Source organism: Salvia hispanica, chromosome 6, assembly GCF_029641045.1.
Source record: "Salvia hispanica isolate PSC_SH4W2 chromosome 6, Shi_PSC_v1, whole genome shotgun sequence".
NCBI classification, from domain to species: Eukaryota; Viridiplantae; Streptophyta; class Magnoliopsida; order Lamiales; family Lamiaceae; genus Salvia; species Salvia hispanica.
The window spans coordinates 9,478,754-9,498,702 of NC_142697.1; the positions used below are offsets into that span (position 1 = coordinate 9,478,754).

The following is a 19,949-nucleotide window of genomic DNA, read 5'->3' on the forward strand; positions in this document are numbered from 1 at the left end:
GTTTTAATGTGCAATTGGTAAAATATGAAAGGTATGGAGTTAAAGTGTGTAAAGTAGGAGATAGAAAGAGAAAATATAAATAAAAGATGAGAGAGAAAGATAAAAGATGATTAATAAATTAAGAGTAACTTTCCATTTTTTTTAGTATAAGACTAATTGCAGTGGATGTACGAAAATAGAAAAACGAGACTATTTCACCAAAAAAGTATCTACATAGAGAGAATTGTGATCATATGCTATTAAGGTTTTAAATGATAACATAAAACTAATGTGGGCCATAATATGATTTCGAAATCCATTAATTTAACTTGGATTTCATTTTAAGAAGAAGGGTGAAATCAAAGTTACAATCCTATGACCTTGTATATATAGGATTGTAATTTGGATTTCATCCCTTCTCCCTGAAATGAAATAATACTTGTCACCGATAGTCTCATCGTAATTCCACGTATCTGACTCATCTAGGCCATAAACTTAGTGAAAAGACTCTTCTATGCCCATGAAGTTGTTGGGTTCTCATACGAGTCTCCCACTACGACGTCGTTGTGTAATGTGTTTGTGTGTCAGTTAATGGTTCAAGTTTGGCTTGTGGTATGTCCTCTTAGATTGTTAGTTGTGTGACTTTTTCAGTTTATTGAGAGTTTTTTTTTTATCAAAATACCTAATGAGTAAGGGGTTAAACAAACCCCAACTAATAAATAGCATCAAATTGATCGTTCCAGAACATAACCCAAGCCCACAAGTGACTTGAGTCCTATAACAAAACAAAAGACTAAAAATGTGGAAGGCCCAAGACTCGGGTAAAACCATGGAATCAAAAGCTAACGAAAACTATAACCAACATCAAAAACTAATAAGCATATCATTTCAACGTAAAAATCAAAACTAGAATGTCAATCATTATACCTGCGTCGGAAGAAGCAGAAGTTAGGATATCACAATTAGTCCATGCTAATAAGCGCCTTCATATTTTGAGGCGTGGAATCAGAATCAAAGATATAAAAGGTAGAGGTTTGACACAATGATGGACGATGTGTTTGTTTCAAAAATCATGACTTATATTTTATGGGATAAGTGTCTACTAATTCTTATGAGTTTAATATCCAATATTAAATCTTGAAGAAATACTAAGCGCCACCAACTCAAACATAGTATAACATTAATACCGATTACACATATTGGGTGCCTTCTACCTAAACATTAAAAATGTCTCTAATTATTATAGTTAAATAAATAAATAAATAAATAAGCATAAAATCAAAGTACATGTTTACCACAAAAGAAAAAAAAATAGCACTCAATATATAAAATCATTAATCCAATTAATGATATATTCTCTAATTAAATATGGATTCAAAAATTTATAACAATTCCAAATTCGTAATATTAAATTCTGTAATCTAATTAAGAAATCAATTAATTTAAATTGTAATTTATTAATCTAATGAATAAATTATTAATACAATTGATTTAAGTTGAACTTTATATGTATAATTAATACTAAATTAGTGTATAGCTCTCTTTTAAGGCCCACAATGGCTACTATTTCAAACAATTTAAAACTGCACGAAAACAACTAGTAATAGCCTAGCTTGTTTTGAAAATAAGAAAGGGCCTGACCCTATTTGTTTTAATAAAAAACAGACTCAGCAATCCAATTTACAAAATTTGGAAGCCCAACTGCTTTCAAATATTTGTGGCCCAATAGAAAATGAGAGTAGTTCATCTTCCTCAACCCACAATGCAATTGTTGTTCATTGCCCCTTCTTCAATCTCCCGTCCTTTCACCGATTCGGCATCCAACGACGAACGCCACGTCACCACCGGACGACCTGTTCCTCCAGTCGTCGTCGCCGAGGAATCACGTGTGGAGGCATGACTCCCAGCAGTATAGGAGGCGGGTAGAGGGAAGAGGAATCGCCATTCCCTCTTTGTCACTCAAAACTTCAAATCAATTCGAATCAGTAAGCAGAAAAAAGGAATTCGTGTTTTCTAAGAATATTACAAAACTTCAAATCTATTCCGAGAACTACTTTGAAAAACCCAATTTGAATGATGAAATCCAATTTCCAAAACCTTTTCACGTTGATTTTCAGAATTTTTTTAAAGAATTGAAATCTAGTTCACTTCCAATACAACTATAAAAGTAATTTTGATCATTTTCCCACAAAATTGAAATCCGATTTCTAATTTTCAAAATCTCAACGAAATACAATTTCACATCTTCTTAATCCAATTTCAGTTTCTTTTGACCAAATTACAAAAGGTTGGTTTCTAGTTTCTACTAATCCACATATAGTCAAATAAAGCCAATTCATGTATTCGTCTAATGAATACAATGCAGCGGAAAACATACACGAATAAAGATCTAGATTCATAATTATCTACTACTCCCTCCGTCCCGGCTAAGATGACACATTGCTTAGCCGGCACGGGATTTTAGGGTTTATTGGTTTAAGTGTTTAATTGGAGAGAGAGAAGGTGGGTGTAGGTATTAAAGTAGAGAGATGGAGAAAGATGGATATTTTAATAGGAGTGAGAAAAAATAGTTGAGTGTATTAATTGGGGAGAGAAAGTTACCAAAAAAGGAAATGTGTCATCTTAGTTGGGACAAACTAAAAAGGAAAACGTGTCATCTTAAGCGGGACGGAGGGAGTACTAGTTAGGCTTAAAAGTTAAAACACAGAGAATATAACTATTACTTGTTGTGTTGTTTGAATCATGCAGATTGGACGAATTGTTGAATTTATAACTGTTATGGTCAATGCATATTCCAGGCTGTTGCAGGAACAATTTCTGGTATAATCAGATTGTTGAATTCACAACTATCGTGGTCCAGGTCCACACGTATTCCTATTCGATGCACAAATGATTCCAAGTACAATTGCTCTGCAAAAGAAAGCTAGGTAATTATTCGTCTAATGAATACAATGCAGCGGAAAACATACACAAATAAAGATCTAGATTCATAATTATCTACTACTAGTTAGGCTTAAAAGTTAAAACACAGAGAATATAACTATTACTTGTTGTGTTGTTTGAATCATGCAGATTGGACGAATTGTTGAATTTATAACTGTTATGGTCAATGCATATTCCAGGCTGTTGCAGGAACAATTTCTGGTACAATCAGATTGTTGAATTCACAACTATCGTGGTCCAGGTCCACACGTATTCCTATCCGATGCACAAATGATTCCAAGTACAATTGCTCTGCAAAAGAAAGCTAGGTAATCCCCCTACAAAACTTTACTTATTCTCTTTTGTGACTTTTCTAATCTTCTCACGTTCTCCACCATGGAGAAGTATAAGTAGATGAATAGCTACATGTGCTCTAGGATTGTTGGGCTCATAAGTTAAGTTAATTATAACTAACCTATAACTATCTAGTTCTTATTAATGTGATTCTAGCTCATTTCCTTTCACATGGGAGCGTGGGGTCCAACATGATTTGTCCAAATTTGGTACCATCTGCCACAGTACTAAAAAAACGTAGAGCAACATCAAAGTTTGGACGACATCTGTGATGCACTTTTTATTAACACTAAATAAACCTGCAAGTATACATAATATATATATATAGTATAGCTAAAGGTCAGTACCAGATATTGAACACGGGGAATAAAGTCACAGACTGGCTACCTTCTACTAAGCTTCGTTCACTATTTGGGAAATCGAAAGTTTTGGAGATTTTGAAAACAAGAAACAGTTTGAGAGCAATAAAACAACTAATTGCAAATAATTAAAGAGATAAAATATGAGAGATAAGAGAATTCCAGGGATGTGTGTTCACAGTTATGGTTATACAAATTCCAACTACAATACCCTAGCACAGTTTATACTTCGATAAGACGAGTCACATAATGTATGCCCATGTGGTACAAGCGTAGATTACTAACACTAGGGTTGTCAATCCTAGATCCGTAACTCCTAAAAGCTCCTAAGACCCTTGAAAATTCCCCACTCTCAATTAACAGTACCGTTTTAAGGGAAACTAATTGTAGTGTCTACTAAATGGATCTAACTCGCCAACCTCCTCTCACGATTATGTAGCAAGTTATATTTAATCATCACCAAATGTGTCACTCAAACGTGAAGTATTATGGAACAACTTATGGAAGAAACGAAGTAAAAACAAAACAGATATTAAATAGAAAATGGAATTGTATAACCAAAGTCGTTACTAACACATCCCTAGAATCCTATAAATTTAGTTGCACATAATTGAATAAGCTAAAAACATAGATTGTAGGGAAGACAAAATGAACATAAGAACTAAAGCGAATAAAACCCAAAGGTTGAATCCCTGTAGCTCCTTGATGATCTCTTGCTTCCTTCTTAACCCCTTGCACAATGAAGAATTCTCAAATTTATGCTATAGAATTAAGAGGCAAAAAGAGGATTCTAATGAAGAGGTTTGAGGAGGTATATATAGAGGCAAATCGAGCTCTATGAAATAAGGTAAAAAGTGGTTAAGTTTGGTAAATCTTGGGGAGAAAGTAGATCAAATTCGTGCGCCGTGTTTTCGCAGCGGGACGCTGCATCTTGGCCAATGGTCGCTGCGCAATGATCCGTAGCCTCTGCCTCTTGGTTAGCGGTCGCAACACTGTGTTGCAGCGGTTGCTGTGAATAATCCCGTAGCTTCGAAAACTCTTCGAGCAGTCGCTAGGCGTGTTCTTCGTTTCAGCACAACTTTCTCCGGAGCGGACCGCTACTGGTTCGGCGGTAGCTAGGCTCCAGCTGTCGCTGTGCGTGTTGCAGCGGACCGCTGGACATCTTGAATGCTCCAGATTTTTAACTTCGAAATTTTGCTGTCTTTTTAGGCTCAAATATGCACAAATCTCACAAAACACGTCAAAATACCAATATAGAGAAAATATGCAAAATATGGACATGAATTGTGATTTTAATATTAAAAACAGACTAAATAAAGGCCTTAAAATAGTGCAATATCCGAGCGTATCAATCTGTCACAAGGCCTTGAAGACGTACTACGATGATTATGTGAAGCACAAGTTCAAGTACTACGAAGATTATGCAATGTGTTATGTACAAATCCATCCCACATCGGGAGTCTGAGGGAAGTTGGAAGATGTATATAATCATGTCCAACCCCTAATCAGTTTGAGGCCTTGTGGGAATGACCCCAAATAAATCTGTGCGGGTTTGACCAAAAGCGGACAATATCAAACATCTGTTGCAGTCGACAATCCGAACAAGTGTTATCAGAGCCAGGTCGGCGTCGGGTCTGGTTTGAGAGACCCATATTCGAGTGGGGCCGACGATCCTGACAAGTCTGAGTCGGGCCCATAATGTGTCTCGATGTGGTCTCAGTTTGAGGGGAGGTTTGCTGAGTACAAACCTGTCCCACATCAGAAATCTTATGGAAGTTGGAAGGTGTATATAATTCCTGTCTAACCCTAATTAGTTTGAGGCCTTTTGGGAGTGACCCAAAAACAAATCCGTGCGGGCTAGACCCAAAGCGGACAATATCAAACTAATGTTGCCTACGCCGACAATCCTGATAAGTGGTATCAGAGCCAGGTTGGCATCGTGTCTAGTCTGAGAGACCCATATTCGACTGGGGCCGACGATCCTGAAAAATTCTGAGTCGGGCCCATAATGTGTCTCGATGTGCCTGTCCCACATCGGAAATCTGAGGGAAGTTGGAATGTGTATATAATTCATGTCCAACCCCAATTAGTTTGAGGCCTTTTGGGAGTGACCCAAAAACAAATCCGTGCGGACTAGACCCAAAACTGACAATATCAAACTAATCCTGCCGACGCCGACAATCCTGACACAATGCACGAGTTCAAGTACAACGACGTGTACGCCCTCGTGAAGGATCACTCGAAGGTCATGTCGGGTTACGAGTGTGGCGGCCCGAAGAAGACCAAGATAAACGCCAATGGCAAATACACCTGCAGCGGGGGACGATGCCTTCGACTTGAACAGTCAAATTCAGAAGAGTACACACAAGTGCCAACATGAAGTCATCCCATGGGCAAAAAAGCTACCAAGAGAGAGGGCAAGGGGAGCGGTGCGACCGAGGCAACCATAGAAGGACTACTTGATGCCAACGTCAAGGCTATCACCGATGTATCAATGTTGAAGACGTTGAAGTCCATAATGAAGCTGTGGAGGGATGCCGAAGACAAAGAAGAGCGAACAATGTATTATAACTTGATCCAGAGGCTTCACCTAATTTTTTCAATAACTCAAAAACATGAAAAAGACAAAAATATTGGTCAAATAAATTGAGGTAGATTTTGAGACTGACTTATTCCAGATGTTATAACTGAAATTAAAAATGCTAACATAATAAAGAAAAAAATGAGTTGGGACTGAATTTTGCAATCTTATTGCTAAAATATGTTTTAAATTTTTTATACAAATTTTAAATTAGTATATAATCCTTTCTCCCATGAATAGGAGTCCCGGTTCATAATTACTATAAATGGTAAAAAGGTCCCACATTCCACTAACTCAATCCACTCACATTTTATTTAAAACTAATATATATAAGTGGGACCCATTTAACATTTCTTAAAACCTGTGCCGGAAAGAAATGACATTTTTATTCGCGGACGAAGAGAGTAATTATAATTATATTTGAGTTTAAACATATATCTCAAAATAATTATAATTATTTCATCCTATAAATATGACTAATTTTCATCATTAAGTATTTGATTGACTACATCTTAATTTTATCGGTAGCAGCCCGATTAGCCCTGTTGAGCTATCCTGAAACCCGAACACTTAGGTCAGGGTTAAATATTACAACCCAATAAAATCTCAACCGAATTAGCCAGAAACCTAGACCTACTCAAACCAAACCGGAATCTGTGTGGCGGTTCCGAGCCGCCTGACGGTTCAGCGGTTCCCACGGTTTAGTTCAGGTTCAATATTTTGAGAAACCGGAACTGCCGGTTCACTTCAAAGTAGGTTTCCGGCTTAGTATATAGGCTTTTCGGGCATTGTAGGTGTAGGGGTGCAGGAAACCAACAGTTTGATTCACTAGCAAACCGGTTCCCGCTGGTTTCGACAACTTTTCAGGTGACAAGCGTAGGGCGGTAGGTCTAGGCTGAAAACCGGTCAGAAACCGCCAGTTTTTCGTCATAAACTAGTGGATTTGGTCAGAAATTGTGGACTTAAACCGTCAATTCCTGCCGTAAACCGGCCGAAATTTTAAATTTCAACATTAGACTAAACTCAACACTTAAGGTTGAATTACTAAAGGTCCACAATTTAGTTATGTAGAATCATCAACTTTGCCGACTAAGAGTACATACTAATAAATTTATTGTTCAAAATATCAAGTCTTTTTCGTAGGTCTCAATGAAATTAACAAGTATATTTAAATTTATTGTTTAAGAATTCAAGACTTCAAGTCTTTTGTAAATTGCAATCGTAATAATTGTAACGTGTAGGCTCGTTAAAATTTTTATTAATAAAATTGCAACTATCATCCTTATTGTTTGAATTTTATTTATGCGCTTATTGTAGATAAATAAAAACTTAAAAAACTAAAAGAAGAACCGCCGAATCGGCCCGAAGCCGGCGATTTTGGCCCCAAAACTGACAGTTCCGGGCCGTGAACCGGTACTGCCAAACACTTTGCTGGGCCGGTTCAAGTTCAATGTTTTTCTAATCCGCGGAACAGGCGGTTTTGAACCGTGAGCAGGTCCACCGCAACCCGATTGACATCCTTAACTGTCACCATATGTATCTGCAATTTATATGCCCATTCTCAACTTATTTATTTCACATTATCCATCAATCTCAACTACATACTGTTTATTCATGACTAATTCTGACGTCGTTAACATTAAAAATACATAAAGTAGTTTGCCCCCAAGTACCCTCAATCGAATTGCTTCCAACTTTCCTTTTATTTTAAGGTGGTAATAATATCTTTAAGATACTGAGTAATAAATACTATAAGAAAATTAAAGTTTTCAATGGTTTTGATTATAAAGTCCAAATTTTCACACATGTAAAAAACTGGTAGGAACTTTGTCCAAGTCCAAGAAAAGGATTGATTTTATATTGCAAGACAAAAATTAAACCAGGCATGTCGCGTTGGTATATAATAATCAATTAGTCGCATAAGAAAATACAAGTTTCCTTACTATATGGTTGAACTAAAAGTCATGCCTAATGGCTTGTGAGGTCATTTTGTCATTCATTTCCTCTTTCCTTCTTCTAACGCGTTTTAAGTATAGCAGCATATTATTATAGGCAAACTACATGTCACTCCTATATACAAATTATTCACTTCATCAATATCATTTGATAAAAGAAAATACAATACTTAAAAGAAATTTTGTTTTGATTTATTTCAAGATCTGATTGAACTAGTGTTTCTTAAAACATCTTTGGTATGAGAATATCTCTCATCCAAATTTCCTATTGAATTGAATTCAACACAATCTCATTTTTTATGAGTTAGCTAGTTTTATGGTTATTGCACATTTCGGCTGCCGAGTAACATATAGTATTGATACGCTCGGATTTTGTACTATTTTAAGGCCGTTATTTGGTCCATTTTTTATGTCAAAGTCACTCTACACATCCATTATTTGGTCCATTTTTTATGTCAAAGTCACTCTACACGTCCATTATTTGCATATTTTGGTATTTTGACGTGTTTTGTGAGAAATGTGCATAATTGAGCCGAAAAAGGGAGCCAAAACGCAAAGTCTGGAAATCTGAAGTCAGACGGCGACAAGCGACCGCCGCGGAGGTGTGCGGCGACCGCCGGCGCCCGGCGGGCATAGGAATGCAGCGGTCCGCCTCGGAAAAATACGCTTGGAAGAGAAGTCTAGCCCGGCGACCGCCGGAAGTCATGCGGCGGTCCGCCGCCGGAGAAACAAACTCTCTGGACTCCAACGCGGCGACCGCCGGTCAAGGTGCGGCGGCCCGCCGGAGAAAGGCGGCGAATCCGAGATGCCCTAGATTTGCTCCAAGACCTCAAGGACTGGCATTCCCCTATAAATAAGACCTCAAGCTTCATGAAAAAGAGAGAGCTTCTACTTGCAAAATAATTCATAGAGATCAAAAGCTAGAGTACTTCACTTGTGCAAGGAGTTGGAGAAGGATTTCAAGAACATCAAGAACGACAAGGATTCAACCTACGGGTTTTATTTGCTTTAGTTTTGTGTTCCAATTGTTTTCCCTTCAATCTATGTGTTTAGCTTATTTCATCATGTGTAAATAAATTCATAGGATTCTAGGAATGTGTTAGTAACGACTTTGGTTATACAATTCCAATTTTCTATTTAATATCCGTTTTGTTTTTACTTAGTTTCTTCCCTAAGTTAATCTTGATGCTTCATGATTGAGTGACACAATCGTGTATGATTTAATATAACTTGCTTCATAACTGTGAGAGAGTTCTAGCGAGTTAGATCCACTTAGTAGACGCTACAGTTAGCTTTCCTTAAAACGGCACTGTTAATTGAGGGTGAGGACTTTTCAAGGGTCTTAGGAGCTATATGGAGTTACGTGTTAGGATTGACAACCCTAATCTTGTAATCAACGTTTGCATCGCATAAGCATAAGCTAGGCGACTCGTCCTATCAAAGTAATAACTGTGCTAGGGTGTTGTAGTTTGGAATTTGTATAACCATAACTGTGATCGCACATCCCTGGGATTCCCTTATCTCTATCGATTGTCTCTGTGTTTTATTTGCATTTAGTTGTTAATTGCTTTTTATTGTTTTCTGTTTTCAAAGTTTTCCAAAATCCCTTGTTCTTACAGATAGTAATTGAATCTTAGTAGAGGATAGACACTTTGTGTTTGCCTTCCCTGTGTTGTATATTCGGTACTGACCTTTAGCTGTACTATATATACTCTGTATAGGGAAGTGTTATATTGTTAACTCATTGCTTAATTGCTAACTACAACTCAATAATAGCCATTAGATATTCAAATTAAAGGCCTAGATCATCAACCACGAAATGTCAATACGATCAACAAAAAACGTCAATAAGGCTATAGGATTAATTCTAATAAAAATCAATAGGGGTATTAATGTCAAGTTAGTTATAACTAACTTTTGAAAGAAATCCCAAAACTGTAAATTCATATAACATATATCAAATTAAAGATAATTTTATAAGGATTCCAACGATATACTACATGCATATGTTCCGACGTCAAAATTTGAAAAAAATTTGAATATTTTTTTTGAATTTTCGTATTTTTGACGAACAGATTTATGTCAATACACCTTACATAATATGTCAATATTATGCTTGTAAAATGTCAATATGAAATTATGTTGACATTATTATGTCTTCGTGTTGATGTATTTCATACACTGTATTGACATTATATTTCTAAACCCTAAATTTGATAATTGCTATTATCTTTTTAATATTAAAAAATGAAAAATGATATTATACATGGCAAATTGTAGACTACAAGATTTCTAAAATTTTATGATCTTAAATTAGTTGTAGTTAGCAACTAAGGTACGAGTTAACAATTGATCACTCCCCACTCTGTATATTTGCAGGTTTATTTAATGCTAAAAAATAGTGCATCAAGTATATCATTTCGATCTAGTACCCCATAATTGACTTATGTGATCCCACCTCAAAATTTTCAATACGTCAACAACAATTAATTAATCCAAGTACTAAAATGCCCTTACTTAATTTTGTTTTCTAGTGGTTGACTGACGATGCTTAAGGCTAAATGTCTCGAGTTTGAGTCTATTGTGATGCGGTTTTTATATTTAAATTTATTCTCTTATTAAAAAAAATAAAAACAGTAGAGATGAGTCAATAAGGTATACCGCACGAATACTGTCACATCGTAATACTATAGCGAAAATTCAGTATGAATAGAAATCATACATTTGTCTTATCATCTTTGTAGACAGTAGGTGTCACACCTTAACCACCCTTATAACGTATAAACTTATAATAAATAAATTCAAAATTTTTAAAGCACACATATTATATAATTTCAAAAACCACTCTTTTATCAAGTACATATTCAAAATATTCTAAACAGTAGTGAGACCCTCTCACCACTCTATATACTATACATTTATATACATGCAAAAATATGATGAGGAGGAGAAGGTTGCTAAAATGCGTCAGCCGCCGACCCTGATAACATGTGCAATTCCTACGACTCATCTCAACCAAATACTTCACTCATATCTTATTCCTGAAAAATATTAGTGGTTTATATGAGCCACAACTCATTGTATATAAACCCTACCTTTAATTCCACTGCCCATCAATCAAACATATTCTTTAACCAATATATAAAACAATAATAAAAAAATATTAAAATAATTCCATATAAATATGCATATGCCACTCTGTTCATTTTATTATTATGTGACAGTTCAAGACTGGTATCTGCCCGGGATTTCCAATATGCCACTATGATTTGACCCGAAGATCCCACTATGATTTGACCTAGGTCCCACTGTGAATTGACCCGTAGGTCCCAAATGATTGACCCGAAGTTCCCAATATGTCCACTATGATTTCAGATCCAAGACATGACTATCACAGATCCTCTTTAATCAAATGATTCAATTAATTCCAATACCATATGCAAAACATATCTATTGCACTAATCACATATCCATATTATATTCCACTCAATAATTCCAATATAATATACTATCAATATATTTATTGGCCCAAGCATATATCTCCATCATTACCACTAGACACATATCATATCTATATCACATCGTATAATTCAATTATTCATTTCAACTTAACACATAGAAATTAACCACATAAAGCATGTAAAATTAAAAGTGTGATTCATACGCGCCTTATATATCCGTTTCCTAATTACCACCGGTGATCCTCCAACAAATTCAGCATGTGTCTCTTCTCTTTCTTCTCTATTTACAAAATGAAAGGTACGATACACATATATGTACTGTATACGTTAAAGAATGAAAGAGAAGTCTAAAACTATTTTCGAATTCTCCCTCTTTCTTTTTATTTTTCCTTCTCTCTCTCTTTTTTTTCTATATATATTTTTATTTAATTATACTACTTATCCCTTGAAAGGTAAAAAGATGACACATAATTTCTTTACCTATGCATGCAGCTTCAAAATTGTCCACGTTTATAAACCTATTACTATAGTCATGTAGGCTACATAATTATATTATAGTTTGTAGGTGTTTGGTTATTTTAGGATTTCAATTAAAATGTAATTATATACCCTCGCCTACACACAATTTCTAGAAACCATATCTATGCACACATATATAAATTATGTGCCATATATACACTAATTTAATTATACAGTTTATACAAACTCCTATTTAAAATTCTCATGAATCAAAACTATCTATATATTTGACTATATCGAATCGATCATAAAAATAAATATATTCTCTATGACACACTTCACATCTCTATAGTAAAAATGCCGATATAATATGCAATGACAATATAATATGATAATATGCAAAATAATGCGGGTTTCGGGTTAGGGATGTCACAATTCTTCCCCCTTTAAGAATTTTGTCCGCAAAATTCATTTCTCTCTAAGTTTAGGTACTCAATGAAATGGCTAACCCGTAACTAGATGTGGATAGTTCTTTCTCATCTTTTCCCATGTTTCCCAAGTCTTCTCTTCGACTCCATGATTTTGCCAAATAACGTTAACCATTGGAATATCTTTTCTTCGCAATTGTTTCAATTGGCGGTCCACTATATTGACAGGTTCTTCTATATAACTCAAATTTTTAGAAATCTGTATATCAGAATCTTTCAGAACATGTGAAGGATCAGATCGATAAAGCTGAATCCTACTAACGTAGAAAATATTATGCATCTGTGCCAACTCTGGAGGTAATGTTAACCTATACGCCAATAGTTCAACTCTTTCAACAATATCTCACGGTTCAATATAATGAGGACTCAACTTACCTTTTTGCTCGAATCGCATGACTCTTTTCTGAGGTGAAACTCACAAAAAGACTTTCTCAAGACTGAGATAGTAAATCGCGGATCTCTGTCAATAGATAAGATACTAGAATACCATATAAGCGTTCCTGTAGATAATGACGCCAAATCTTCAAAGCAAAATAATGTCGTTAATTATAGATTTTGAACAAAATAAGAAACTCCATGTACTTGCGATTGTTACGACGCATAAGCAATAAATTTTCCATTAAATCAAAAGATAACCAAATCCATGTTTCAGCGCATCACTATAAATAATATAATATCTTGTTCCTGCGGAGATAACCAAAATAGGTGACATATTCAACCGATGCTTCCATTCAATAAAACTCTTTTGATATGCTTCACTCCATATAAAAGAAGAATTTAGTCGTACTAACTTCATTATCAATGGAATAATAATCGAGAAACATTTCTAGTTGAAAACCAGTTCAATATTTTGTAGATCCACTTCTATTCCACGACCTGATACCACATGTCCCAACAATACCTCATGTTCTAGCAAAAACTCACATTTACTCACCCTTGCAATAATCTGTTTATCTCGCAGAACTTGTAATACAGACTGCAAGTGATTAACATGCTTATCTGTACTTCATGAATATAATAGTAAGTCAATAGAAATAATCACTAACGGATCCAGGAATAGTTGAGAGAATTTGTTCATCAATGCCATAAATAATTGTAGGTGCAATAGTTTATTCGAAAGGCATAACCAAAACTCATAATGGTCGTACTGAGTTCAAAATGGTGTCTCTGCAATATTCTCTTTAGCCATCTTCAACTGATGATATCTTGATCAGAAATCAGTACTCGAAAACAGTTGAATACCTTGAAATTGATCAAATAAGTCTTCTATTCTCGGTAATAGATATTTATTCTTCATTGTCACTCGATTCGACTTCCATTAGTATATATAATGTCGCAGTGTATCATCTTTCTTCTTCAAAAATAATATTGGTGCTCTTTAAGGTAAAACATTAAGTCATACATATCTCTGACAACTCTTGTAACTGTTTCTTCAACTCTTGAAACTCTAATGAAGACGGTTGATAAATATAAATAAAAATAAATTCTGTGCTCAATAGAGAAATATGTCCCCTGATAAAGTGAAAATCCAGATAAATCTGTACTGCCAATAAATCGAAAAGCCGATCTAGATAATATAAGAAAACCCGGAACAATATATTGATTACCGTAAAATATCACTCGATCCCGTCTTGATGATTATATTACCATTTCTTTTACTTGACGAGATACCTAGGTTCGATGAAGTGAAAACCAATATATACCCATAATAATATCAAAATTGTGTATGAATAAGAGAATCAATATCTGCTGGCAGTTCTACTGAATTAACTCGCACCACACAGTCTAGATTAATCGAGATACTGAAATAATGTCAGCTCATAATCAACAAACATAGTTCCTTGATTAAAGACAAAACCTTCTCTGCTTCTTATCACAGTACACTTCTTTGCATATATTTAGCATTGAGTTCTCTAGAAAAATCGTCTGAACTGAATACCAGAGAGTCGCATCATAGCTTATGGGACTGTTTCCCACCAAGAGTAAGTATTGCTTCAAAGAAGAGATACCCTATAATCAAAACCTTCTTCTGACATACAACTCCTCTGATTGAACACCGATTCTATCACTTTTAACTATATCCCAGCCTCAGTCAGATTAGTCCCATAAAATCAACAACTTCTACTTTTCCGAGCTGTTTAAATTTTCTACCTCTTTACCTTATCAATGGTCCATGCACTCTTTGTTCTAAAAGTCTGGGTAATCCCCATATGATGCAACATATATATGAAATGCACTCTATAATTAATTGATAATGCAGGGCGGTTGACCCTTCTCTCCTCAGTGACATATGTTCATGACAATACAAATGCAAATGAAACTTATAACCAAAATGTATCATATGATATACATAAATGCCATGTCCCAGCGGGATTCTATCCCCGCTCTGATACCACCTAAATTGTCACACCTCAACCCTTATAACGTATAAACTTATAATAAATAAATTCAAAATTTTAAAAGCACACATATTATATAATTTCAAAAACCACTCTTTTATCAAGTACATATTCAAAATATTCTAAACAGTAGTGGGACCCTCTCACCACTCTATATACTATACATTTATATACATGCAAAAATATGATGAGGAGGAGAAGGTTGCTAAAATGCGTCAGCCGCCGACTCTGATAACATGTGCAATTCCTACGACTCATCTCAACCAAATACTTCACTCATATCTTATTCCTGAAAAATATTAGTGGTTTATATGAGCCACAACTCATTGTATATAAACCCTACCTTTAATTCCACTGCCCATCAATCAAACATATTCTTTAACCAATATATAAAACAATAATCAACAAATATTAAAATAATTCCATATAAATATGCATATGCCACTCTGTTCATTTTATTATTATGTGACAGTTCAAGACTGGTATTTGCCTGGGATTTCCAATATGACACTATGATTTGACCCGAAGGTCCCACTATGATTTGACCCGTAGGTCCCAAATAATTGACCCGAAGGTCCCAATATGTCCACTATGATTTCAGATCCAAGACATGACTATCACAGATCCTCTTTAATCAAATGATCAATTAATTCCAATACCATATGCAAAACATATCTATTGCACTAATCACATATCCATATCATATTCCACTCAATAATTCCAATATAATATACTATCAATATATTTATTGGCCCAAGCATATATCTCCATCATTACCACTAGACACATATCATATCAATATCACATTATATAATTCAATTATTCACTTCAACTTAACACATAGAAATTAACCACATAAAACATGTAAAATTAAAAGTATGGTTTATACACGCCTTATATAGCCGTTTCCTAATTACCACCGGTGATCCTCCAACAAATTCTCTCTTTCTCTTTCTTCTCTATTTACAAAATGAAAGGTACGATACACATATATGTACTGTATACGTTAAAGAATAAAAGAGAAGTCTAAAACTATTTTCGAATTCTCCCTCTTTCATTTTATTTGTCCTTCTCTCTCTTTTTTTTTTCTATATATATTTTTATTTAATTATACTACTTATCCCTTGAAGGTAAAAAGATGACACATAATTTCTTTACCTATGCATGCAGCTTCAAAATTGTCCACGTTTATAAACCTATTACTATAGTCATGTAGGCTACATAATTATATTATAGTTTGTAGGTGTTTGGTTATTTTAGGATTTCAATCAAAATGTAATTATATACCCTCGCCTACACACAATTTCTAGAATCCATATCTATGCACACATATATAAATAATTATGCCATATATACACTAATTTAATTATACAGTTTATACACACTCCTATTTAAAATTCTCGTGAATCAAAACTATCTATATATTTGACTATACCGAATCGATCATAAAAATAAATATATTCTCTATGATACACTTCACATCTCTGTAGTATAAATGCCGATATAATATACAATGACAATATATTATGATAATATGCAAAATAATGCAGGTTTCGGGTTAGGGATGTCACAGTATGTCAATATGAGAGCACTAGTTAGAACGTAATTCATGTACGCAATTTATAGTTGGTTTGTTGTATTTTTTTCTTTGTGATTTGGCATTAACTTTTAGGAATGGAATCCCTAGTTGTGGTGGGGCGTGTAGCAGTGTGCTGTCCTTCAACCCATATTATTTTATTTATCAATAAAATTTTATTTATTTTTTATAAAATAGCAATGGGGTGTGAGGGCTAGCAGCTCCTGCCGTGCACCCCACCACAATAGGGGATCCCAGCCCCAACTTTTATTATTCTCTTACCCCGATTGTCATAATTTGTGCATGTGGCTCGAGGATTTTCTCATATTATAACAAAATTTACTAAAATATTCCTATAAAATTTCAAAATTATTTGCCTCCGATGTGGTAATTCGAATATGATTTTTTGGGAGTTGAACTGGTTTCAGCACCTTAAAACTTAGGTTTTGATGATTCCGTGTAATTTGAATGATCGGAGCTCCTCAATGTTGGTAGGATTGAAGGCTCCGCGCGCCTTCTTCCATGTTTGTCATATTCATCAAGCAACCGCGTTTTTTCTCATCCTAATTTAACTCTAATCAACTCCACACCAGTAACGCACCGCCGCGTGTCACTTGCAACCCAACCGCTCCTCCCCTTTTACTGATTCTACTATTCACATTTACGCGTACGTCTAAAAACCAGTACTATATGTATACCGCCAAACATAATAAAATTTCGATATCAGAATCCAATTCGATACACCTTTTTCCCCTTTTTATCTCAAAAATACATTTGCGCCTCCCAACAACAACAACCCATGGGGGAAACCAAACAGCCGCACTTAAACGGGGCCTACTACGGCCCCTCCATTCCGCCGCCGACGAAGAGCTACCACCGCCCCGGCCGCGGCGGAGGCGGATGCTGCTGTAACCCCTTCACCTGCTGCTGCGGCTGCCTCATGAACTGCATCTGCACCTGCATCTGCCAGATCGTCTTCACCATCCTCATCATCGTCGGAATCATCGCCCTCGTTTTGTGGCTCGTTTTCCGCCCCAACGCCGTCAAATTCCACGTCACCGACGCCTCGCTTACCGAATTCAACATCAACAACAACAACACGCTCCACTACAATCTCGCGCTGAATCTCACGATCCGCAACCCGAACAAGCGCATCGGCATCTACTACGACCGGATCGAGGCCAGGGCTTTCTACCAGGGCCAGCGATTTCACACCGTCGACCTCCAGAACTTCTATCAGGGGAAGAAAAACACCACCAATTTGAGCGCCGAATTCAAAGGATCGCAATTGGTGCTGCTCGGAGCTAACGAGATGTCGAAATACAACGAAGATCGGACTGCCGGCAGGTACGACATCGACATCAAGCTGTATTTGCGCATCAGAATGAAGTTTGCATTTGTGAAATCCACCAGAGTGAAGCCGAAGATCGATTGCGATCTGAAAATTCCGTTGAGTTCCAACACCACGGCTTCGGAGGCTTACGAGCCGACGAGGTGCGATTTCGATTGGCGTTGAGCTTCTTATCGCCTCTTCAATTGATGATCGGCGCGTTCATCGTTTCTGCTGCTTCGGTTCTCTCTCTCTGTTTTTTTTTTTTTTTTTAATATTCTATGATTACTTTTTCGTATTGGTGTTTATTGCTATCTAGGTGCTAGTATTATTCTTTTGTTTTTTTGATACACATTATTCTCATTTTAATTTTTAGATGAATTCGGTGGTATCTTCTCTTTGCTGCTATGTGAATAAATAATGAGTTTATTAGTATTACTCTGCCAAGTGTTTTTGTTTTATTTCATCTGAAAATTTGTTATTCTTTTTTATTTCTGTCCGTCTTTATAAGTTTATCATTTCATTTTTATTATTTTTGGTAGTGAACTCAGTATTTCACTATTCATTCCCATCCACCTTTTATTATAAAATTAATATACTACTCCCTAGTTCCACAATAATAGAGTTATTTTGCGATTTTGGTACGTTCCATAGTAATAGAGTCATTTTTCCTTTTAGTACAAGTCAACACATTTTTCTGCACATACTTTACTATTTTTTTACTTTTTTCTCTCTTCATCTCTCTATCTTTTTTATTTTCCACTTTATTCTTTCTTTACATAACTCACCTAATACAATTTTTCTTAATATCCGTGCTGGAAAAAAGCGTCTCCATTACTATGAAACGGAGGGAGTATAATGTGCCACTAATTTTTTATTACTCCCTCCGTCTCGGCTAGTTTTTCGACAAACTTTTTATTATTCCCTCCGTCTCGGCTAAGATGACACATTGCTTAGCCGACACGGGATTTTAGGAATTATTGGTTAAAGTGTTTAATTAGAGAGAGAAGGTGGGTGGAAGTATTAAAGTAAAAAGATAAAGAAAGATGAATATTTTAATAGGAGTGAGAAAAAGTGGTCCAATAAATTAATTGGAGAGAGAAAGTTATCAAAAAAAGGAAATGTATCATTTTAATTGGGACAAACTAAAAAGGAAAACGTGTTATTTTAAGTGGGACGGATGAAGTATATTTTTTAAAATTCATGTCGGGTCAAGTAGTGACAAATTATGGGGGACAAAGAAAGTATTAATTTGATGCGTTGATTTCAATGGATTGGGATTAGCTGTATTTATAAAATAGTACGTGGTGTTAACTAATTGAGCAAGCAACGGTAAGAAATTGTTAAATTTGCCCGTTGGAAGGTTCCTACCTTTCCTCAAAATTTAAAATTTTTGATTTCACTGCGTCAAGTTGACAAATTAAATTGTGATGGATAGAGAAGAAAACTTTTATCCTTTGCGCAAATAACGATGTTGTTAGTAAGTCCATCCGAGATTACAAAATACTCTATTGATCCACTCAATAATCAGATTTTTCAAAATAATATTTCAATTATATTATCTTTCCATTTCTTCCATATTTTACATTTAAAATAGAATAAATTATCAGAAAAGATATGAAGTTTGGTCAAATACAATTTACGATGTTAAAAATAATTAATTATATCATAACTTCGAACATTTTTTTTCAATTATCTTATTGAATTAGATTTAGGGGGAAATTATGTATAATTTGAAAGTCAAAATTTATATTTTTCCTGCAAATATATAAATCACTAACAAAAGTCATTTGCTTAGTATGAAATGAAATATATAAAAATATGACAAAGTAGTTTGGTTTTCAAATCATACATTTGTTTTTATCAAAAATCTAAATGAAGAAATAGAGAAGAATACGGATTAACAGGCTAAGACTTGCCTTTCTCGGCCCTTCTCGTTTGTAGACTGTGGGCTGTCGAACCATAGGCCCACTAGCGATTATATTTTAATTTGGTGAGATAGATCTTGAAATAAAAAATTTAAAACCTAGATATCAAAAGTAGAAACGAAATATATTTTATATCATGTATCGATTATCAAGTTCTT

General features: G+C 35.1%; 1 protein-coding gene across 1 annotated transcript; it reads left to right on the forward strand.

Annotated features, from left to right (window-relative positions):
• The first annotated feature begins 17,241 nt into the window (after positions 1-17,241).
• NHL3 (NDR1/HIN1-like 3) lies at positions 17,242-18,254 on the forward strand. Its single transcript, XM_048102517.2, has one exon. It carries the CDS (start codon positions 17,333-17,335, stop codon positions 18,047-18,049), a length of 717 nt encoding a protein of 238 aa, XP_047958474.1. The 5' UTR covers positions 17,242-17,332; the 3' UTR covers positions 18,050-18,254.
• Positions 18,255-19,949: the final 1,695 nt, after the last annotated feature.